Source organism: Vipera berus (assembly GCF_964194415.1).
Source record: "Vipera berus genome assembly, chromosome: 6".
Classification (NCBI taxonomy): Eukaryota; Metazoa; Chordata; class Lepidosauria; order Squamata; family Viperidae; genus Vipera; species Vipera berus.
In genome coordinates this window covers 91,385,915-91,410,857 of record NC_138208.1, presented here as the reverse complement: position 1 = coordinate 91,410,857, position 24,943 = coordinate 91,385,915, and the positions used below count along the sequence as shown (strand labels likewise).

Genomic DNA, 24,943 nt, shown 5'->3' with positions numbered 1-24,943 from the left:
TTGATATCAGAACCAGATTCTGGACAAATGACTTGCTGGGGGAAGGAGGACTGGTAACGGGATAACTTTGATTTTCCAATATTGGAACATTGCCCGTTTATATACTTCTTTTGTTATAGGAGAGGCAGAAGAACTTGAGGGGATCCAGATCCAAGATAGTTAAACCAACAACTTCATGGAATACAAGTCAAATATGGATTGTAGATTGATGCTAGTCATGGTAGCAAGGTATTTATGTAAGTTTCCAACGCCTAGCTTTCAACTAGGGAGCTGTTTTCTCCATTTAATGTCCACATTTGGAACAGCACTTCAACCTAAGAAGGATGGGAGAGGCTGGATGGGTAGAAAATGACAAGCTGTGATCTATTGCGGGTCTCACGCAGAGAAAAGACCTGGCCACTTCTAAGATTCCCTAGATGGAGATTGCAGGTTCCTCCTTCTTAAGGGACAAAATCTTCCTTTAATGCCACCCCATCCCAAACAGGAGAATCCTTGATGACCCCAAAGCAGCTCACCTTGGCTGGTAATCCCACCTGCAGAAGACCAGCTGCAGCTGAAGCAGACTCATCCTCTCCCCACCTTCTCCCACAGTTGGCTTCAGATGCAACGAAGTGGGAGCAACAGAGCAGGAAGGGAGGTGTTCAGACGTTCATCCTTAGAACACAGCAAGTCTCGGAGTTGCTTGCATTATCCCTGGCAGGTGGTGCTCGTGGGGGAAAATGTGACTTGGCACTGGGGACTGGGAGTATTCCTGCCTGGGATGCTGGAGGGGGTACAGGTGGGAGGGCAGGCAGCAGAGATCCTCGGGGGCAAAGCTGACTTCTCTGGGACTTGTTAGGAGGCAGAGAACATCCGTAGCAGAACATCCAGAGTCAGCCATCGTTTCAAGTTTTCTCCTTTCATTATTTATTCAAGATGGAGAGTGCTCAATATTCATATATTATGTACAGTATATAGAGGGGTGTGGGTCTATACATGTTGTTCATAGTATGTTTTAGGTGTGTGTCATGTATGTGTTTCACTTTGAGAGTGGCAACTAAATTTCATTTGTGATGTGTGCTATTATCCCCACAGTAAAAAATGACAATAAAGGTTCTCTCCTCTCCTCTCCTCTCCTCTCCTCTCCTCTCCTCTCCTCTCCTCTCCTCTCCTCTCCTCTCCTCTCCTTTCCTCTCCTATCTTATCTTATCTTGTGTTGGATTCAGGAGATGGGGAGAAATGGAGAGGGCAAAGCAGAAGAATCTTTTTCAGTTTTGAACTTGAAACCAATTGTCTCATTTGCTTTTAGCTGGTGCTCTAGAAATGACTTCAAGAGCATTAAAGAAAGGCACATATGGATGCCAGATTAATTTCACATTTGACTCCTTCCCCTGGCTTGGCCAGTCTCTCTCTCCTACATTTAATGATGCCCAGCTGGACCTTGTAATAATAAGGCTCCATGGCTCTGTATGCAGCACTCAAGTATAAGGCCAGTTTGTTAAAGGCATCTACTGGGAGAAATACTCTTCTTTCCCGCATAAAGAACTTGTGGAGGTGCCCAGAAGAACTTCAGAGTGAGCAGAGATTGTGAAGGGAAGAAAGGTCACAGTTACACAGGGATCTCAGCTTCAGGAAGACCTTCTTGTACACTGTTTATGCTCTTTATTTTTTTTTAATTTTATTTAAAATGAAATATATATATATAGCCTCCCATCTTCTAATCCAACTCTGGAGGCTCTCAAGTAAAGTTAAAATAATGTATGAAACCATATTAAAACCAGAAAAGTGAACACATTAAAACATTAAAAACAACAGAGACCAGGCGCCAAGTCAACCTAGATCAGGGGTAGGCAACCTTGGCTCTTTTATGACTCTTGGACTTCAACTCCCAGAATTCCTCAGCCAGCATGGCTCAGCTTGGAAACCTCTCCCTTTCCCCTCAGTGTGGCTGGCTCAGGAATTCTGGGAGTTGAAGTCCATGAGTCAAAAAAGAGCCAAGGTTGCCTACCCCTGACCTAGATGTTTGGTTAGCCAACTTTATCCCAGCACTTGGGGGGGAGGGGGAAAGGACTTCAAAGCTTTAGGGAAGTCTAAGAGGGTAAAGACCTGCTGAAAGTCAGAGGGAAGAGCCTTCCACAGGGCAGGGGCTGCCGTGAAAAAGGCACCCTTCCCAGCTTCCTTTGTTGTAGAAAGAAGAGACTCACGCCAGCTCTTCAGGAAAGAAAAGGTTTATTGCGCAGGTTCAGAAGGCTTAAGCAAAGCAAAGGGTCTGAACCCCGAAGGGCTCATGAACAGACATATTTATACTAATTCCTAGTTATACATTGTTACACATTGTTCCTTATATGGTTACATCCTGCACATTCTTATCAGACAACAGTTTACAGAAGAAAATTACATGAAGTATGTGTAGTTTCACAGGCAGGATATGGCTATCCCAATCATCATCTGCCTTAAGGACAAGACCATGTTTGCTTAAACAAGGACTTTAATACATTCCTCTTTAAGACAGTCGCCGGGAATACGTGCAGTTACACTATCAGGATTATGGCTACCTTGATCAGCGTCTGCCCTAAGGACACGAATACGTTTGTTTACACAATTACTTTAGTACACTTCCTCTTTATTCCCCCTTATCTCAACTTGTGACAATGAGTCTCAACAGAGGTCTTCTTTGATTATACAGGCATTACAGGTGTCAGTTTTGGTCCCGTTCCCTTGGTTATCCCTAACTTCCTTTGAAACATTGTTACATGCAGCAGCAATACAATACACCCATAGCAACAGTAAACTTTTCTCCATTCTTGTCCCGTGCGTAGAAAGTCAGCTTCCAGAGTGACTTAGCAGGGGTCTTCACTACTGAGCATGGAGGAACCTATTGCCGGTAAGGTTCCAGCAGAGTAGCCTTTCAACGAATATACTAAAGCTTCTTAAATAAGTCCAGCTACACAAACAAATCATATATCACTTTCATTTAAACGTTAACTTTGTGGGAACCACTGGATCTTTAGACACCACCCATTCAGGTTCAGCTGCTGCTTTGACCCTTGTCCAGTGGATTCATGATTTGGATTCTGCAATCTTGACAGCAAGAGGAGAGGACATAACAACATACGGTCCTTTCCATCTGTCTTCTAGCTGTTCCCGCTTCCAATGTTTCACCCAGACTCTATCTCCAGGTTTGAAGGGATGACACTTTGTTACTATTCTAGGAGGGGTTTGCTCCAGCACGTAACCTCGAAGCTTTTCAACCTGTTTATTTAGTTCTTTTACCATCTCCATGTTCCACACTCCCCCCTTATGTCCCAAATCTGGCCATCCCGTCAGGTTTCGTCAAAACAGAGTAGGAAGACGACCAAACATCAATTCAAACGGGGATAATCTGTACTGTTTTCGCGGTGCACACCTCACAGAATACAGTGCTAAGGGCAAAGCATCAGGCCACTTCAAATGGCTCTCAGCACATATTTTAATAATTTTCTCCTTTAAAGTGCGGTTCATTCATTCCACCTTAGCCCCCGCCTGCTGCATCAACTCTCCCAATGCAACATTGTATCTACTTATAGATTGAAAGCCTTCTCGAAATTGGGTACGACTAAAGCTAGTGCTGCTGTAAGAGCAAGCTTAATGTCCTTGAAAGCCCTTCTTTGTTCTCCTCCCCACTGAAAATGTTCAGTCTCCCCCCTTTGTAGCTGTATAAAGTGGAGCTGCCAACAGTGCAAAATTAGGTTGCAAACAGGTTGCACATTCGCTTGTCCCGTGACGTCAATGATTCTCTGATCAACTTGCCTTAAGGGCGCCATTAGTTCTCCCCTCTTCTATTCTGCTCCCCTTGTATGTTTGGCTACCGGGGACGCCAGCCCGGTTTCTTCATCTTCCTCCTCTCTTCTGCCTCCTCCCACCCCCTGGACTCGAACCAGAGGGTTCACTAAGACCTGGCCCCTAACCACGTCTTGATTATTCGGCTATGTTGCCATTTGGTGGCTTTCGGATAAGGGACCCTGTATTGGGCATGATTGAAATATGTATCAAATCCCTTAAACATGCGCTCCAACGGAGTGCTTGCCACACTACTACCTTCACCTATCTCACCACTCTCACTCACAGAGAAACCCCCCTCGTCCTTGGGAGCCATAGGCTACTTTCTTCTCTGCTTCTTTCTTACTGCTGGCTGCGCTCCACTTGGCACTGCAGCTGCTGCCGCTAACAGTTGAGGCAGCGAGGGCGGACACGGCACATAAGGAGGGGGTCTAAAAATCACTTCCATGTACCCTCTTGCGGCCACCCAACTCCCATATGTGACCACTGCTTTTCACATAGAAACCTCGGTCTCTCTTTTGTCACCTTGGGATAGGGGATTTTATAATGCGTATGATTAAAATAATTATCAAAACCTCTCAACATGCATTCCAGTGGTGTGCTGGGAACACTGCTTCTCCCTCCCATTCTAAGAACACTGCCACTGACCTACAGTGCCGGATGTTCCAATGGTCACCAATAGGAACTGCAATGGCTTAACCTCCCACACAGCCTAACAAGGACTACTTTAGGATCGCCGTCCCAAGTCCAGGAGGGTGATCAGTTCCCCTCTTCTATCTTCAAATGAGATAGGTACTTTCCCCCTTTAACACATACTCGCCTGAGGCGTCTTCACACTTCGTCCTCTCCCCATCCTGGCCAGGATTCATGTTCAGACCTCCTTTCCTTCCCTCAAGGGATCTTGGACTAGCCGTCAGCACCATCGGCCCCGCAGAGGTGTCACTGCTGTCTCCCGCAGGTGCTTTCCCCCGTGGCACCTGGAGAATGATTCAGGAGTGGCCTCTTGTCGGGTCCGAGGGGTCAAGCTGCCCTCAGCGAAACATCGCCTCGCAATGAAGTCCCTTCGTGGTCGCCATGAAACTGTTGTAGAAAGAAGAGACTCATGCCAGCTCTTCAGGAAAGGAAAGGTTTATTGCGCAGGTTCAGAAGGCTTAAACAAAGGAAAAGGTCTGAACCCTGAAGTGCTCGTGAACAGACATATTTATACACCTCTAATTCCTAGTTATACATTGTTACATCCTGCACATTCTTATCAGACAACAGTTTACAGAAGAAAATTACATGAAGTATGTGTAGTTTCACAGACAGGATATGGCTATCCCAATCATCATCTGCCTTAACAACAAGACTATGTTTGCTTAAACAAGGACTTTAATACATTCCTCTTTAAGACAGTTGCCGGGAATACGTGCAGTTATGCTATCGGGATTATGGCTACCTTGATCAGCATCTGCCCTAAGGACACGAATACATTTGTTTACACAATTACTTTAGTACACTTTCTCTTTACCATTAGATGACAACATTTGGGAGAAGGGACTAGGACCATGCTCCGCTTCATTGGTAGGACAGGCTGACGTCCTTAGGAGAACCTGAACCCACAGAGCACCTGGCTCTGTACCATTGCAGGGCTTTAAAGAGCAACAGGGATGATCAGGGGACTGGAGGCTAAAACATACGAGAAAGGGTTGCTGGAATTGGGTATGTGTAGTTTAACGAAGAGAAGGGTGAGGGGTGACATGATAGCAGTCTTCCAATATCTCAGGGGCTGCCCCAAAGAAGAGGGAGTCAACCTCTTCTCCAAAGCACCTGAAGGCAGAAGAAAAAGCAACGGATGGAAACTAATCAAGGAGAGAAGCAACCTGGAACTAAGGAGGAATTTCCTGACAGAACAATTAACCAATGGAACAGCTTGCCACCAGAAGTTGTGAATGCTCCAAGACTGGAGGTTTTCTAGAAGAGATTGGAGAGCCATTTGTCTGAAATGGTAGAGAGTTTCCTGCCTGAGCAGGGGGTTGTACTAGAAGACCTCCAAGGTCCCTTCCAACTCTCTTATTGTTATTGTTAGTGATGGCCAGCACCTTGAATTGCACTCAGAAAGAAACTTGTAGCTCATGTAAAAAAGTACCTCTACCCCAGTTCTCTTTTATCCTTCCTCAGGGCTCAAAGACATGAAGTACAGCAACCCTTCCCCCACCCCCACCCTGTTAGTGATGTGCAGAGCTACTCTTGGGTAAGCAAGAGTTTGCACAAAAAATGGGATTTTGAGAGTAGTGAATTATGCACAGTAACCATACAGATGCACTGGGATGTGAAAAGCTTTTACTCGTAGAATAAAGCATAGTCCAGGTCATTCATAAGTAATTAGATGATAGTCAATGACAACAGTCTAAAGATTATCCACTAAAGAGCCGTCTTACCAATCTTTAAGTCAACCACAATAAACAGAGATCATCAGACTTTACAAACAGTAGCAAAATCCACAAACCAGAGAGAGATAAGCCATGTCACTAGCTCCCTCTTATGGCCATTGGGATCAGTGCTAGCCAATCGGCTGAAGGTATGATGCCATGCATTTACTTTTAAAGTTATACATTACACTTTTTATTGCAATCCTACAGTAGTAGTTTATATATTACCAGCCCAACCAGTTAGGCAACAGACATATGCCTAACACCCCCCCACACAAATTAATACAATGCTGCCTTCCGGCAGCTGAGAATCCTCCTCAGGGCCCCCTTCACCTCCTTGTTGCGGAAGCTGTAGATCAGAGGGTTCAGCATGGGGGTGACGATGCAAAACGATGTGGAGATTAGAGTATCAGCCTCGATGGAGTAGCCAGCACTGGGCTGGTTGTAGTTTAAGTATCCATTTCCAACACAGAGAGTTACCACGGCAATGTGTGATGCACAAGTGGAGAAGGCTTTGCGCCTGCCGCTGTTGGAGGGAATCTTCAAAATGGAGACCAAAATGTAGAAGTAGGACAGGATGATGAAGAGGAAGGGTCCGAGGCCCACAAAGATGCTGGTGACATGATTGGTCAATTCGTTGACCCAGGAATCACTGCAGGTGATTGTCAGTAACGGAGGAACATCACAAAAGATGTGAGGAATCTGGTGGTTTCCACAAAACTCTAACCTGGAAGCCAGAGCAGTGTAGATAGCTGAGTCCAGGAAGCCCCAGAGCCAAAGGGCCACAGACAGCTGGACACACAAATTCCTCCTCATCAGGTGGGCATAGTGTAAAGGTTGGCAGATGGCAGCATAGCGGTCATAGGCCATGATGGCCAGCAATGCCGGCTCACATCCTGCAAAGCCCATCAGGAAGAAGGCTTGTGCCAGGCATTGGTTGTAGGAGATAGTCTGCTCTTGGCGTAGGAAGTTCACCAAGATCTTTGGTACCACCACAGAAGAAAGGCAAACATCCAAGCAGGAGAGCTGGCTGAGGAAGAAGTACATGGGGGTTTGAAGACGGGAATCCAGGAGAACCAGGGTTATGATCATGAGGTTGCCCATCAGTGTGGCCAAATAGGCAGCCAGGAAGACCACGAAAAGGTGGACCTGGTGGCTCCGAAGGCTGGAGAACCCAAGGAGGATGAATTCTGTCCTCTGGGTTCGGTTCTGGGAATCCATGAGAGGAGGGTAATGGTTAGCTGGGAAGAGAATTATGGGCAAGGGAAGAAATTAGAACTAACAGCAGAGGAAGATGAGTTAAATGACCCACTAGAACTTCATTTCCCCAGAGGTCAGATGGACCTCCCACCTTGAAACTGTTCCTCAAGACCTTGAAGACAAGCTTTTGTCATTGGGCCAGGGGTTCCCATTCAGAGCCCATCAAGTGGCTTGCTTGATTCTCTTGTCACTGGGGGGGGGGAGTGGTTTACATAGCGCAATTTCACTCTGGATTTTTAATGTTGTGTGCCACCTGCAGCCTGTTAGTTGGGAGGCTGTATCCGTTTGAGAAATGAAAATAACTAACTAGGCTTGGGGTGCTGTTTGTTTTAACACTGGAAATATTATTGATTAAAATACGAGACTCAAATAAAATTAACAGAATTATTTTATTTTATTTTTTATTTTATTTATTTTAATTCCATTTATATCCCACCCTTCTCCGAAGACTCAGGGCGGCTTACAAGCTTAGCAGTAGCCTTCATTCTATGTATATGCCTGCTTATTAAAATAAGAGATCAAGATTATAGATTGAGAGCGTTTGCGGATGACCTGGTTATTACAGTAAGTCAACCGACTTACTCAGTGGTAGAGTTGATGGAGATAATAATGTCATATGGGAAAGTTTCTGGATTTAAGATAAATACGCAAAAAACTAAAATATTGTCTAAAATTATGACTATAGAACAAAAGGTTGTTTTAGAAGAGTTAACAGGATTTGAAATAGTTAAAAAACTAAATATTTGGGGGTTTATCTCTCAGCCTCAAATGTGAAATTATATAAAAATAATTATGAAATGTTATGGTTAAAAATACAAAAAGAGCTAGATGGTTGGAAAAAATTACAATTATCTTTATTGGGAAGAATTGCAGCAGTGAAAATGAATGTTTTGCCAAAATTTTTATTTTTGTTTCAAGTGATACCTATACTTAAAAAGGATTTAAATTTGGAGGAATGGCAGAAAGGTATTAATAAATTTGTTTGGGCAGGGAAAAAGCCACGAGTTAAATTTAAGATAATGCAAGATACACGTGAAAGAGGTGGTCTTAAAATGCCTAATCTTAAACTATATTATGAGGCTGCTGCTTTATCGTCAATGAGTGATTGGTTTAATTTAACACAAGGGAGATTGTTAAATCTTGAGGGTTACGATTTGTTATTTGGTTGGCATGCATATTTATTGTATGATAAGAAGGTGGATAATGTATTTAAGATACATATATTAAGGTATGCTCTGTTGCGAGTATGGAAAAAATATAGACATAAGTTAAATTACAAGATACCTATTTGGGCAATACCTAAACATGCAATAGAAAATATAAATGTTGGATTTAAACATGATGAGACTACATATAAAGAAATTTTAAGGATAGAAAGGAATGTATGGCAATTAAAGCCATATAATATTTTAAAAGAAGAAAAGATTGTGCAAACTTGGTTTCAGTATGGGCAGTTACAAGCAAGATGGAAAGAAGATCAGAAAGTTGGTATCTTGATATCTGATGGAAATTTGGTAAAACAAATTAGAGATCAAGGTCAAGCACATATAAGAAGAATATATAATGCATTGATAGAAATTGACTCAGAAACGGAACTTGTTAAAGATTGTATGATAAAGTGGCCCCAGAACTTTCAGGAGGTTATAACAATGGATACTTGGGAAAAGAGTTGGGTTAGAAACGTAAAATTTACACAGGCCCAAAACTTAAGAGAGAATTTTTATAAAATGTTTTATAGGTGGCACTTAGACCCTAAAAAACTAGCAAGTATGTATCCGAACTGCCAGCCCAAATTTTGGAGGTGTGGTTGTGAGGATGCAACGTATTATCACATATGGTGGACTTGTAAAAAAGTTAAAGCTTTTTGGATTAAAATTTGGTGGAATATGCAAAAGATATTTAAGAAAAAGATAAGGTTTTCTCCGCAGTTGTTTTTGTTGGGTAATATTACAGATTTTACTGTTATAGATGCTAAATTGATGTTGAATTTAATTACGGCAGCAAGACTTTTAGTAGCGCAATATTGGAAGAAGGAGGAACTGCCTACTATAGAAGAATGGACTTTGAAAGTTTCAAACCTGGCGGAAATGGCAAAGATTTCAGCATACTTGAAAGAACAATCGCAAAAGAGATACATTGTGGAATGGAGAAGATGGATCAAATATATTCAGAATAAATATGGGACTAAAAAGTTTAATTTAGCATTTGAATAAGTAGTGGTTTTATATGATGTATTATTAGTTATTTGTTATTTGTTAGTAATATAGTTATGTTTACGGAGAGTTAAAGTGCGATAGAATTTAATGTTTTATTTTTGTTGTTAGCATATTTTAGCTTACGTTTGTATGTTTATACCCTGTATTCAGCTCTGGGAAGTCAGGGAGGGGAGAGGGGAGGGGAGGGGAGGGGAGGGTTGGGGGGAGGGGGGAGGGATGGAGTATACTTAAAATGTATTGTAAAACTTTTCAATAAAAAAAAAAGAAAATAACTAACTAGACTTGGGGTGCAGAAGCAGCAGAGTAGAATTTAATTCTCTCCCTGCATTCCAGAAAGGGGAAAGGGGACCAAGAGGTTTTGTGCTTTGCTTTGTCGAAGTGTTTCAGGAGAGTTTGCTTTCCAAGTAGATGGAGCTGTTAGACTAAAGGGGCTCCTTTGAAGACCCCTCTCGCAAACTCAAAAGCAACCCCTTCCTCTTCACGTTCCTCATCAAATACTACGTTGATGCCCAATATTTCTCTGACCCTGGAGGTTCCACCTTGCTACAATAACCTACAAGAATATGAGGGTCCTTGGTGCTCTCTGAGCCTGCTTGTTTTCTTGCAGATGTTTCATCACCCACCCGATGGTGATGTTATCCATTCAGTCATGTCCAGCTTTTGGGGGCCAGCGCTCCCCACACCTTCTGAAACTTTCACTGCTTTTTTGTACCCAAACTAGGTACCCTCATTTGGGCTCATTAAAATGTCTGCAAGAACCACCAAGGCCAGAGAGCACCACCTTCACTTCAGACCTAAGCAAGAAATATTCTCCTCTATCAGTCATATCAATATATCACCACTAGTCGACTCAGATAGCCTGCAGATGGTGTCCGTTGGCTATTTTGAATCTGGAGCCCTCAGTTCCCACATCTGCCCATCACAAGAGAAGCTGGAAAGTATTCCTGCCACTTCCCAGTTCCCAACTTCCATCCAAGGAGCTGTTTTGTCAAGTCAAAGTCTGTGTTTGGAGCAGTGGATAAAGCTCGGAAGGGTGAGAAGGCCTCGATTGGTGGTGATAATATATTGTGGTGAATCTCGGGCAGAAGAAGGACTTGGCCACTTCTGAGATTCCCCGAAAGGAGATTCCTGGGTTGGATCTTGTATTCCTGATCCGTCCTTTCCAACACCCAAAATCTTTCTTTAATGCCACCCCGTTCCAAACAGAAGGAGAATCCTTGATGACCCCAAAGCAGCTCACCTTGGCTGGTTATCCCACCTGCAGAAGAGCAGCTGCAGCTGAAGCAGACTCATCCTCTCCCCACCTTCTCCCACAGTTGGGTTCAGATCCAACGAAGTGGGAGCAACAGAGCAGGAAGGGAGGTGTTCAGACGTTCATCCTTAGAACAGAGCAAGTCTCGGAGTTGCTTGCATTATCCGTGGTAGGTGGTGCTCATGGGGGAAAATGTGACTTGGCACTGGGGGGGGGAGTATTCCTGCCTGGGATGCTGGAGGGAGTACAGGCGGGAGGGCAGGCAGAAGGGATCCTCGGGGGCAAAGCTGACTTCTCTGGGACTTGTTAGCAGGCAGAGAACCTCCATAGCAGAACATCCAGATTCAGCCATAGTTTCATTCCATACAGCATTAACCTTGTGAACTCTCAAGCTTCCTCCTTCCGTTATGTATTCAAGATGGAGAGTGCTCAACATTCGTATATTATGTACAGTATATATAGGGGTGTGGGTCTATACATATGTTGTATATAGTATGTTTAGGTGTGTGTCATGTGTGTATTTCACTTTGAGAGCGGCAACTAAATTTCATTTTTGATGTGTGCCGTTATCCCCACAGTAAAAAAAACAATGACAATAAAGGTTATCTTGTCTTGTCTTGTCTTGTCTTATCTTATCTTATCTTATCTTATCTTATCTTATCTTATCTTATCTTATCTTATCTTGTCTTGTCTTGTCTTGTCTTGTCTTGTCTTGTCTTGTCTTGTCTTGCCTTGCCTTGCCTTGCCTTGCCTTGCCTTGCCTTGCCTTGCCTTGCCTTGCCTTGCCTTGCCTTGCCTTGCCTTGCCTTGCCTTGCCTTGCCTTATCTTATCTTATCTTATCTTATCTTATCTTATCTTATCTTATCTTATCTTATCTTATCTTATCTTATCTTATCTTATCTTATCTTATCTTATCTTATCTTATCTTATCTTATCTTATCTTATCTTATCTTATCTTATCTTATCATCTTATCTGGTGCTGGATTCAGGAGATGGGGAGAAATGGAGAGGGCAAAGCACAAGAATCTTTTTCAGTTTTGAGCTTGAAACCAATCGTCTCATTTGCTTTTAACTGGTGCTCTAGAAATGACCCCAAGAGCATTAAAAAAGGGCACATATGGATGCCAGATTAATTTCACATTTGACTCCTTCCCCTGGCTTGGCCGGTCTCTCTCTCCTACATTTAATGATGCCCAGCTGGACTTTGTAATAATAAGGCTCCATGGCTCTCTATGCAGCACTCAAGTGTAAGGCCAGTTGGTTAAAGGCGTCAACTGGGAGAAATAATCTTCTTTCCCGCATAAAGAACTTGTGGAGGTGCCCAGAAGGATTTCAGAGTGAGAAGAGATTGTGAAGGGAAGAGAGGACAGAGTTACACAGGGATCTCAGCTTCAGGAAGAACTTCTTGTACACCGTTTATGCTCTTTATTTTTTATTTTTATTTTATTTAAAATGAAATATATATAGCCTCCCATCTTCTAATCCAACTCTGGAGGCTCACAAGTAAAGTTAAAATAATGTATAAAACCATATTAAAACCAGAAAACATTAAAAACAACAGAGACCAGGCGCCAAGTCAACCTAGACCAGGGGTAGGCAACCTGGGCTCTTTTATGACTCGTGGACTTCAACTCCCAGAATTCCAGAGACAGCATAGTTCAGCTTGGAAACCTCTCTCTTTCCCCTCAGCATGGCTGGCTCAGGAACTAAGGAGGAATTTCCTGACAGTGAAAACAATTAACCAGTGGAACAGCTTGCCACCAGAAGTTGTGAATGCTCCAACACTGGAGGTTTTCTAGAAGAGACTAGGCATCCATTTATCTGAAATGGTATAGGGTTTCATGCCTGAGCAGGGGGATGGACTAGAAGACCTCCAAGGTCCCTTCCAACTCTGTTATTGTTATTGTTAGTGATGGCCAGCACCTTGAATTGCACTCAGAAAAGAACTTGAAGCTGGTGCAGCTCATGTGACAAAAAGATTGCATGGACAACCCGGGATTGCAATCACAATGCACACTGCTGCATTCTGGAGCAGTCAAAGTTTAGTGCAGTCTTCAAGGACAGCCCATGGAGGTGGCATTGCAGTAATCCACACAGGAGGCCACCTAGACAGGAGCCACCATGCAACTCTTCCAGAGCAAAAATCATTATGCAACATGTAGAGAACAAGTAGGAAAGAGTCAAAGAAGGTCAGAGATCAGTCAAAGAGATACATGTAGTTCGATCCTATATGATAATATACATCAGCTATTGATAAGTTGATGGCTGATCAGGTGGCAACTAATTTACGGTTTGCTAGACATAATACTTTTTGTAATGCCAACAAACCAGGTAGATGGTTAGCCTATATGCTAAGGAAGAAGCAAAGGGCTTCTAATATAGACAAAATAGAACATAAGGGTAAGGTTGTGTATCAACAGAATCTTATTAAGGAAACCTTTGTTGATTTTTATTCTAAATTATATGCTAGAGATAAGATTAATGAAGCAGATATTGAGGTATATTTGAGAAATGCTAGTATTCCGGTTCTTACGCAAGAACAAAAGGAAGAAATGAATCAATTGATAACTGAGGAAGAAATTCTTTTAGCAATTAAACAATTGAAAGTGGGTAAAGTGCCAGGTACGGATGGACTGACTGCTGTGTATTATAAAAATTTACAGTCTGAGATGATAAAGCCATTAAGGGAATTGTTTCAGACAGTTCAAAGCGGAGGAGGGGTGCCTTCGTCCTGGAAAACTGCTTTTATTTCTTTGATCCTGAAGGAAGATCAGGATGTTACTCAAGCAAGAAACTATAGACCAATATCACTTTTGAATACGGACTACAAGATATTTGCTAAGGTTTTAGCTAATAGACTAATGAGGGTACTGCAACAGGTAATTCATGGTGACCAAACTGGGTTTATAAGTGGTAGACAAATGAAAAATAATGTGAGGCATATAGTTGACTTGTTGGAATTTCTGGAAAGAAACAACCAGATCCCTGCAGCGCTGATTTTTTTGGACGCTGAGAAAGCCTTTGATCAACTGAATTGGCAATTCTTGATGAAAGTATTAGATAAAATGAATTTTGGGGATAAATTTTTACAACCAATTAGGGCATTATATCAAAAGCAAACAGCCCGTATAATAGTAAATAATAGTTTGACCGAAGTATGTAATATTGAAAAGGGCACAAGGCAGGGGTGTCCGTTATCACCTTTATTATTTGTTTTAAAATTGGAGATATTATTGATTAAAATACGGAATTCGGAAAAAATTAAGGGAATTCAAATAAGAGATCAGGATTATAGATTGAGGGCGTTTGCAGACGATCTGGTTGTTACGGTGACCCAGCCAGAAAATTCCGTTGTAGAATTGATGGAGATAATAATGCAATATGGGAAAGTTTCTGGATTTAAGGTTAATATACAAAAAACTAAAATGTTGTCTAAAAACATGACAGTATTACAAAGGGCTGTTTTAGAAGGGTTAACTGGATTTGAAATTGTTAAAAGGGTTAAATATTTGGGGGTATATTTATCACCCTCAAATGCAAAGTTATATAAAAATAATTCTGAAAAGCTATGGGGGAAAGTTCAAAAAGAATTGGATAGCTGGAAAAAACTACAATTATCTTTATTGGGAAGAATTGCAGCAGTGAAAATGAATGTTTTGCTGAAATTTCTATTTTTATTTCAAATGATACCTATTCTTAAAAAGGATTCAAATTTGGAGGAATGGGAAAAGGGTATTAATAAATTTGTTTGGGCAGGGAAAAGGCCACGAGTTAAATTTAAGATTATGCAGGATACGTGTGAAAGAGGTGGTCTTAGAATGCCCAACTTTAAATTATATTATGAGGCTGCTGCATTGTCAGCGATAAGTGATTGGATTAACTTAACACAAGGGAGATTATTAAATCTTGAAGGTCATGACTTGTTATTCGGTTGGCATGCATATTTATTGTATGATAAGAAGGTAGATAATGTGTTTAAGGTGCATATTTTAAGATATGCTTTGTTGCGAGTTTGGAAAAAGTATAGACATAAGTTAAATTACAAGATACCTTTATGGGCAATACCGAAACACGCAATAGAAAACATAAATGTTGGGTTTAAACATGATGTGACTACATATAAGGAAATTTTAAGTTTGGAGAGGAATGTATGGCGTTTGAAGCCGTATAATTTTTTGCGAGGAGAAAAGATTGTTCAAACTTGGTTTCAGTATGGGCAACTACAGGCCAGGTGGAAAGAAGATCAGAAAATTGGTTTTTCAATGACTGATGAAAATTTGGTAAAGCAAATTAGAAATCAGGGTCAAGCACATATTAAACGGATATATCTTGCATTGATAGAAATTGATTCAGAAACAGAACTTGTTAAAGATTGTATGATAAAGTGGGCTCAGAATATTCAAGAAGTTATTACAATGGATACTTGGGAAAAGATCTGGGTGAGAAATGTAAAATTTACGCAAGCCCAAAATCTAAGAGAGAATTTTTATAAAATGTTTTATAGGTGGCATTTAGATCCCAAAAAGCTAGCAAGTATGTATCCAAACTACCAGCCTAAATGTTGGAGGTGTGGTGGTGAAGACGCAATGTATTTTCACATATTGTGGACCTGTAAAAAGGTTAAAGCATTTTGGATTAAAATCTGGTGGAATATGCAGAAGATATTTAAGAAAAGGATAAAGTTTTGTCCGCAATTGTTCTTACTGGGTATTATTACTGATACTACTGTTGTGGACATTAAGTTGATGTTGAACCTAATTACGGCAGCAAGACTTTTAGTAGGGCAATATTGGAAGAAGGAAGAACTGCCGACTATAGAGGAATGGACTTTAAAAGTTTCTAACCTGGAGGAAATGGCAAAGATCTCGGCGTATTTGAAAGACCATTCGCAACAATGATATATCCTGGAGTGGAAAAAAATGGATTGATTACATCCAGAATAAATATGGGACTAAAAAGTTTCATTTAGCATTTGAATAAGTATCGATGTGACATTTATATTGCTTGTAGTCATTTTATATAGCTAGAGTGCGATAGACTTAATAGTTTATTGTTGTTAGCATATGGTAGTTTATGATTGTTTTTTACTTTTCTACCTTGTATTTAGCTCTGGGAAGTCGGGGAGGGGGGAAGGGGAGGGGGGAGGGTTGGGTTGGGTTGGGAAGGGGGGATTGGGGTGGGGAGGGGTTGTTTTGTTAAAGATAAAATGTATTGAAAAACTTTTTAATAAAAAAATATACATCAGCTATTCATTATACTCTCTCTCTCTCTCTATATATATATATATATATGTATATGTATATATATATATATATATATATATATATATATACATACATACATACACACACACACACACACACATATATATATATATGTGTGTGTGTGTGTGTGTATGTATATATATATATATATATATATATATATATATATATATATATATATATATATATATATATATATATATATATATATATATATATATATATATATATATACACACATACATATATATATATATGTTGCAAACCTTCTTGGCTTCCACCATGTCCGTGTCTTCTTTCCCACATTGGCCCCTTGACTTTCCCAATGCTGTTCCTATCCCTCATCTGAATTCTGTCTTAGCTAGAGCGGATCATTGCTCTGGGACAGTAGAATTAATGCTAGGACAAAGGTGTTGCTTTTCCTCATGGGTCTCTTGACAAACCATACAGAACACAGAAGGCTGGACTCAGATGAGTTCTGGTTAGGATGCAAAGTCCAATATCTCCTATTCTTACAACAATTGCCAAAGTTTTTTTCTCCTCATGGGAATAATTTTGCAGTTGCCTTGAGAAAGTACGTCTACCCCAGTTCTCTTTTATCCTTCCTCAGGGCTCAAAGACATGAAGTACACCAATCCCTCACACACACACACACACACACAGAGAGAGAGAGAGAGAGACAAATTAATACAATGCTGTCTTCCGGCAGCTGAGAATCCTCCTCAGGGCCCCCTTCACCTCCTTGTTGCGGAAGCTGTAGATCAGAGGGTTCAGCATGGGGGTGATGATGCAAAACGATGTGGAGATTAGAGTATCAGCCTCGATGGAGTAGCCAGCACTGGGCTGGTTGTAGTTTAAGTATCCATTTCCAACACAGAGAGTTACCACGGCAATGTGTGATGCACAAGTGGAGAAGGCTTTGCGCCTGCCGCTGTTGGAGGGAATCTTCAAAATGGAGACCAAAATGTAGAAGTAGGACAGGATGATGAAGAGGAAGGGGCCAAGGCCCACAAAGATGCTGGTGACATGATTGGTCAATTCGTTGACCGAGGAATCACTGCAGGTGATTTTCATTAATGGAGGAACATCACAAAAGATGTGAGGAACATTGCTGTTTCCACAAAACTCTAACCTGGAGGCCAGGGCAACATGGATGGCCGAGTCCAGGAAGCCCCAAAGCCAAAGGGCCACAGACAGCTGGACACACAATGTTCCCCTCATCAGGTGGGCATAGTGTAAAGGTTGGCAGATGGCAGCATAGCGGTCATAGGCCATGATGGCCAGCAATGCCGGCTCACATCCCGCAAAACCAATCAGGAAGAAGGCTTGTGCCAGGCATTGGTTGAAGGAGATTGTCTGCTCTTGGCGTAGGAGGTTCGCCAAGATCTTTGGTAACACCACAGAAGAAAGGCAAACATCTAAGCAGGAGAGCTGGCTGAGGAAGAAGTACATGGGGGTTTGAAGACGGGAATCCAGGAGAACCAGGGTTATGATCATGAGGTTGCCCATCAGCGTGGCCAAATAGGCAGCCAGGAAGACCAAGAAAAGGTGGACCTGGTGGCCCTGAAGGCTGGAGAACCCAAGGAGGATGAATTCTGTCCTCTGGGTCTGGTTCTGGGAATCCATGAGAGGAGGGTAATGGTTAGCTGGGAAGAGAATTATGGGCAAGGGAAGAAATTAGAACTAACAGCAGAGGAAGATGAGTTAAATGACCCACTAGAACTTCATTTCCCCAGAGGTCAGATGGACCCCCCACCTTGTTACTGTTCCTGAAGACCTTGAAGACAAGCTTTTGTCATTGGGCCAGGGGTTCCCATTCAGAGCCCATCAAGTGGCTTGCTTGATTCTCTTGTCACTAGGATGGTGGTTTACGTAGCATGTTTTCACTCTGGATTTTTAATGTTGTGTGCCACCAGCAGCCTCTCAGTTGGGAGGCTGTATCCGTTTGAGAAATGAAAATAACTAACTAGACTTGGGGTGCAGAAGCAGCAGAGTAGAATTTAATTCTCTCCCTGCATTCTAGACAATGATTGATACATGGAAAGGGGACCAAGAGGTTTTGTGCTTTGCTTTGTCGAAGTGTTTCAGGAGAGTTTGCTTTCCAAGTAGATGGAGCTGTTAGAGTAAAGGGGCTCCTTTGAAGACCCCTCTCGCAAACTCAGAAGAAACCCCTTCCTCTACACATTTATCATCAAATACTACGTTGATGCCCAATATTTCTCTGACCCTGGAGGTTCCACCTTGCTACAGTAACCTATAAGAATATGGGGGTCCTTGGTGCTCTCTGAGCCTGCTTGTTTTCTTGCAGATGTTTCATCACCCACACGATGGTGATGTTATCCATTCAGTCATGTCCAGCTTTTGGAGGCCAGCGCTCCCCACATCTTCTGAAACGTTCACTGCTTTTTTGTACCCAAACTAGGTACCCTCATTCAGGCTCATTAAAATGTCTGCAAGAACCACCGAGGTCAGAGAGCACCACCTTCACTTCAGACCTAAGCAAGAAATATTCTCCTCTATCAGTCGTATCAATATATCACCACTAGTTGACTCAGATAGCGTGCAGATGGTGTCGGTTGGCTATTTTGAATCTGGAGCCCTCAGTTCCCACATCTGCCCATCACAAAAGAAGCTGTTTGGAGCAGTGGATAAAGCTCCGAAGGGTGACAAGTGCTCGATTGGTGGTGATAATATATTGTGGTGAATCTCGGGCAGAAGAAGGACTTGGCCACTTCTGAGATTCCCTGAAAGGAGATTCCTGGGTTGGATCTCGTATTCCTGATCCCTCCTTTCCAACACCCAAAATCTTCCTTTAATGCCTCCCCGTCCCAAACAGAAGGAGAATCCTTGATGACCCCAAAGCAGCTCACCTTGGCTGGTTATCCCACCTGCAGAAGAGCAGCTGCAGCTGAAGCAGACTCATCCTCTCCCCACCTTCTCCCACAGTTGGGTTCAGATGCAACGAAGCGGGAGCAACAGAGCAGGAAGGGAGGTGTTCAGACGTTCATCCTTAGAACAGACCAAGTCTTGGAGTTGCTTGCATTATCCCTGGCAGGTGGTGCTCGTGGGGGAAAATGTGACTTGGCACTGGGGACTGGGAGTATTCCTGCCTGGGATGCTGGAGGGAGTACAGGTGGGAGGGCAGGCAGCAGAGATCCTCGGGGGCAAAGCTGACTTCTCTGGGACTTGTTAGCAGGCAGAGAACATCCGTAGCAGAACATCCAGATTCAGCCATAGTTTCATTCCATACAGCATTAACCTTGTGAACTCTCAAGCTTCCTCCTTCCATTATGTATTCAAGATGGAGAGTGCTCAACATTCGTATATTATGTACAGTATATATAGGGGTTTGGGTCTATACATATGTTGTATATAGTATGTTTAGGTGTGTGTCATGTGTGTATTTCACTTTGAGAGCGGCAACTAAATTTCATTTTTGATGTGTGTCATTGAGCCCACAGTAAAAAAAATAACAATAAAGGTTATCTTATCTTATCTTATTATCTTTCCTTTCCTTTCCTTTCCTTTCCTTTCCTTTCCTTTCCTTTCCTTTCCTTTCCTTTCCTTTCCTTTCCTTTCCTTGCCTTGCCTTGCCTTGCCTTGCCTTGCCTTGCCTTGCCTTGCCTTGCCTTGCCTTATCTTATCTTATCTTATCTTATCTTATCTTATCTTATCTTATCTTATCTTATCTTATCTTATCTTATCTTATCTTATCTTATCTTATCTTATCTTATCTTATCTTATCTTATCTTATCTTATCTTATCTTATCTTGTGCTGGATTCAGGAGATGGGGAGAAATGGAGAGGGCAAAGCACAAGAATCTTTTTCAGTTTTGAACTTGAAACCAATCGTCTCATTTGCTTTTAGCTGGTGCTCTAGAAATGACCCCAAGAGCATTAAAATAGGCACATATGGATGCCAGATTAATTTCACATTTGACTCCTTCCCCTGGCTTGGCCGGTCTCTCTCTCCTACATTTAATGATGCCCAGCTGGACCTTGTAATAATAAGGCTCCATGGCTCTCTATGCAGCACTCAAGTGTAAGGCCAGTTGGTTAAAGGCGTCAACTGGGAGAAATACTCTTCTTTCCCACATAAAGAACTTGTGGAGGTGCCCAGAAGGATTTCAGAGTGAGCAGAGATTATGAAGGGAAGAGAGGACAGAGTTACACAGGGATCTCAGCTTCAGGAAGACCTTCTTGTACACCGTTTATGCTCTTTATTTTTTTAATTTTATTTAAAATGAAATGTATATAGCCTCCCATCTTCTAATCCAGATCATGAACTTCCTGCCATACAAATAATCATGGAATTTCTTCACCCCAGCCACGATGGCCAGTGCCTTTTTGTCAATCTGAGCGTCATTGCGCTCAGCTGAGGACAGTGTCCTTGAATAGTAGGCAATGGAGACTTGAGTCCCATCATTTGACAAATGGCTTAGTACAGCCCCTGCACCATAAGGAGACGCGTCACACGCAATGCATACTGGCAAGTTTTCATTAAAGTGTGTAAGCACTGAATTTGAGGACAGTAGTGACTTTGCTGCCTTAAAGCTATTTTCATGAAACTTCGTCCACTTCCACGGGGTGTTTTTGTCTGAGAGCCGGTGTAACGGCTCTGCCACTGTGGCCTTGTTAGGCAGGAATGCATGGTAAAAATTCAAGAGGCCCAGGAATGCCTGGATCTGGGGCTTGGTGCCAGATAAATTGCCTTCAGCTTGGACTCTGCAGGATGGATGCTTCAGTGTCGATCCAGAACCCCAAGATTTCAGTGGAAGGGACCCCAATTTTACACTTGTCCCTTTTCAGCTTGAGTCCCGCTGTGCGGAACTGTTGAAGGGCGGCCTTGAACCCCCTTGCTAGCACCACAGTGGACTCTCCGGCGATAAGCACATTGTCAAAATAGGAGCAGACCCCCGGAATACCCTTGAGTGTATGCTCTATAACTCCTTGGAAGATCCCTGAGGCTACACTAACCCCGAATTGGAGGCGTTTGCCTCTAAAAGCCCCCATGTGTGTCACAATTGTTTGTGCAGCTGCTGTGGCCTCATCCACCTCATAACTGCTGATAGGCTTGTGCCAAATCTAACTTAGCAAACATGATACCCCCTTGCATTGATGCCAAAATGTGGCTAACGACTGGCACCGGGTACACGTGCTGCTGCAGTGCCCTGTTAAGGGTGAGCTTATAATCAGCACAAATCCTGATCTCTCCGTTGGCCTTAAGTGACGTGACAATGGGAGTTTCCCACTCACCCCCATCTAAGGGCTGTAGTACACCCTGACTAACTAGCTTGTCCAGCTCTGCATCGATTTTGTGTTTTAGTGCAAATGGCACTCAGTGAGGCTTGATCCTAATGGGCATTACTGCATGATCAAGCTTAAAGGCTATTGGAGGGCCCTTGTACTCTCCCAGGCTTGTGTAAAAAATATCTGTGAATTCTTCGCATACTGACGCCAAGTTCACCGCTTGTGTCCAGTGGATCCCGGTTACTTGAATGCCCAGGCCATCAAACCAATCAAGCCCTATTAAGCTCGTTCTCTGGCCCTTCACGATTACATCTAGGCCCCCCGAAAACCCCTTGAACTTGACGGCCAAAGTGGCCTCGCCCTTGACAGCTACTCAGGAATTCTGGAAGTCAGTCAGGAGGATTTCAGATGGTCTAAACTTGGCTCACCTCTTGCTGTGGTTGCACACAAACTGGAAGGTCTCCATGGAAATAACGGATACCCGGTGTCCAGCTCCATCCTGCAAGGAATGCCTTGCAACTCGACTTGAAGCCAAAGTTTTTGTTTGAGGGGCCGGCTCCCATGCGACAGACACTCCTGCGGCTGGAGCAGAACCCTACTCTAAACTGCCCCAGGGCCCCGGTACCTCTCCTGAATGATTCATCCAGATTGCGGTACTTTTGGCAACCCCTACAGATGGCTGCGATGTGGCCAGACTTCCCACAGGCCCGACACATGGCTGTCCTGAATCTGCAATCTACTTGTTTATGGTGGCCTCCACAGCCCAAACACCAAAAAAAGGGAACTGCCTTATCAGTGGGTCTCTGTTCCTTGTCTCGGTGTCGATAAATCTTGTCGACTTCGTGCTTGGAGTTGACATCTTCTTGTTGCTTGGCATCCTCATGGTGGATGGCTTCTTTGTGAGGAGTACTTTTGGTGGGCCATAACGCCTTCACGGCCCCAGCGGCAGCTTTGTCCACCATAATTTTTTTAAGGCCTCTTGGAGCGAGAGAGTCTCCTTCACGAAAAGTTTTTGTTGGAGATCTCTACTTCGTATTCCACAGACGAGATGATCTCGAAGCCTTTCTTCCAAATCCGTGAACTGGCAAAGGTGCGAAGCTTGTCTCACCACCACAATGAATGCTATTGCCATCTTGCCGGGTTGCTGGACTTGGCTTCCACCATGTCCACGTCTTCTTTCCCATATTGGCCCCTTGACTTTCCCAATGTTGTTCCTATCCCTCATCTGAATTTTGTCTTAGCTAGAGCTGTTCATTGCTCTGGGACAGTAGAATTAATGCTAGGACAAAGGTGTTGCTTTTCCTCATGGGTCTCTTGACAAACCATACAGAACACAGAAGGCTGGACTCAGATGAGTTCTGGTTAGGATGCAAAGTCCAATATCTCCTATTCTTACAACAATTCCCAAAGTTTTTTCTCCTCATGGGAATAATTTTGCAGGTGCCTTGAGAAAGGACATCTACCCTAGATCTCTTTTATCCTTCCTCAGGGCTCAAAGACATGAAGTACAGCAACTCCTCTCTCTCTCTCTCTCACACACACACACACACACACAGAGAGAAAGAGAGAAAGAGAGAGAGAGAGAGAGAGAGAGAGAGAGAGAGAGAGAGAGAGAGAGAGAGAGAGAGAGAGAGAGAGAGAGAGAGAGAGAGAGAGAGAGAGAGAGATTAATACAATGCTTTCCTCTGGCAGCTGAGAAGCTTCCTCAGGGCCACCTTCACTTCCTTGTTGCGGAGGCTGTAGATCAAGGGGTTCAACATGGGGGTGATGATGCAAAACATGGTGGAGATCAAGGTGTCCACCTCTAGAGAGTAGCCAGCACTTGGCTGGTTGTAGTTCAAAAAGCCATTTCCAACAAAGAGTGTTACTACAGTAATATGTGATGCACAAGTGGAGAAGGCTTTGCGCCTGCCGCTGTTGGAGGGAATCTTCAAAATGGAGACCAAAATGTAGAAGTAGGACAGGATGATGAAGAGGAAGGGGCCGAGGCCCACAAAGATGCCATTGATGTGACTGGTCAATTCGTTGACCCAGGAATCACTGCAGGTGATTTTCAGTAATGGAGGAACATCACAGAAGATGTGAGGAATATTGTTGTTTCCACAAAAGTCCAACCTGGAGGCCAGGGCAACAAGGATGGCTGAGTCCAGGAAGCCCCAGAGCCAAATGGCCACAGACAGCTGGACACACAAATTCCTCCTCATCAGGTGGGCATAGTGTAAAGGTTGGCAGATGGCAGCATAGCGGTCATAGGCCATGATGGCCAGCAATGCCGGCTCACATCCTGAAAAGCCAATCAGGAAGAAGGCTTGTGCCAGGCATTGGTTGAAGGAGATTGTCTGCTCTTGGCGTAGGAGGTTCGCCAAGATCTTTGGTAACACCACAGAAGAAAGGCAAACATCCAAGCAGGAGAGCTGGCTGAGGAAGAAGTACATGGGGGTTTGAAGACGGGAATCCAGGAGAACCAGGGTTATGATCATGAGGTTGCCCATCAGCGTGGTCAAATAGGCAGCCAGGAAGACCAAGAAAAGGTGGACCTGGTGGCCCCGAAGGCTGGAGAACCCAAGGAGGATGAATTCTGTCCTCTGGGTTCGGTTCTGGGAATCCATGAGAGGAGGGGAAGGGTTAGCTGGGAAGAGAATTATGGGCAAGGGAAGAAATTAGAACTAACAGCAGAGGAAGATGAGTTAAATGACCCACTAGAACTTCATTTCCCCAGAGGTCAAATTGACCTCCCACCTTGTTACTGTTCCTGAAGACCTTGAAGACAAGCTTTCGTCATTGGGCCAGGGGTTCCCATTCAGAGCCCATCAAGTGGCTTGCTTGATTCTCTTGTCACTAGGATGGTGGTTTACGTAGCATGTTTTCACTCTGGATTTTTAATGTTGTGTGCCACCAGCAGCCTCTCAGTTGGGAGGCTGTATCCGTTTGAGAAATGAAAATAACTAACTAGGCTTGGGGTGCAGAAGCAGCAGAGTAGAATTTAATTCTCTCCCTGCATTCCAGACAATGATTGATACATGGAAAGGGGACCAAGAGGTTTTGTGCTTTGTTTTGTCGAAGTGTTTCAGGAGAGTTTGCTTTCCAAGTAGATGGAGATGTTAGAGTAAAGGGGTTCCTTTGAAGACCCCTCTCGCAAACTTAGAAGAATCCCCTTCCTCTTCACGTTCCTCATCAAATATTTTTTTTAAAAAGTTTATTGATTTTCTAATTTTACATTTGAGTATTTGAAAAGCAGTGTGATGGCTGGGTTAATAAATAATGCAATGACATTCATATATCTTTACTACAAATGTCGAGCTGCTACATTAAAATTTTCCCCCTCTTTTCCCCTTAGTATTTACCTTCTCCTGTTTAAACTAATACAATTCTTATTAAATCAATTAAATAAACATAACATTCTTACATTTATCAATAATTTTTGGCTTGTGTATATCCTTATTGTTTTAACATTCAATCTTTATGGACAATCAATGTCCTACTTAGTTTTC

General features: G+C 43.0%; 3 protein-coding genes across 3 annotated transcripts; all 3 read right to left on the bottom strand.

Moving 5' to 3' along the window:
• Window positions 1-6,488: 6,488 nt before the first annotated feature.
• LOC308670415 (olfactory receptor 1G1-like) lies at window positions 6,489-7,430 on the bottom strand (the record flags this gene model as incomplete). The annotated part of the gene is made up of 1 exon (XM_081331917.1): window positions 6,489-7,430. One exon carries the CDS (start codon window positions 7,428-7,430, stop codon window positions 6,489-6,491), a length of 942 nt encoding a protein of 313 aa, XP_081188043.1.
• Window positions 7,431-16,858: 9,428 nt separating this feature from the next.
• On the bottom strand, window positions 16,859-17,828 carry LOC308670511 (olfactory receptor 5V1-like; the record flags this gene model as incomplete). The annotated part of the gene is made up of 1 exon (XM_081332046.1): window positions 16,859-17,828. The coding sequence occupies one exon, from the start codon at window positions 17,826-17,828 to the stop codon at window positions 16,887-16,889; it is 942 nt and encodes a 313-aa protein (XP_081188172.1). The 3' UTR covers window positions 16,859-16,886.
• Window positions 17,829-23,119: 5,291 nt separating this feature from the next.
• LOC308670414 (olfactory receptor 1G1-like) lies at window positions 23,120-24,061 on the bottom strand (the record flags this gene model as incomplete). The annotated part of the gene is made up of 1 exon (XM_081331916.1): window positions 23,120-24,061. One exon carries the CDS (start codon window positions 24,059-24,061, stop codon window positions 23,120-23,122), a length of 942 nt encoding a protein of 313 aa, XP_081188042.1.
• Window positions 24,062-24,943: the final 882 nt, after the last annotated feature.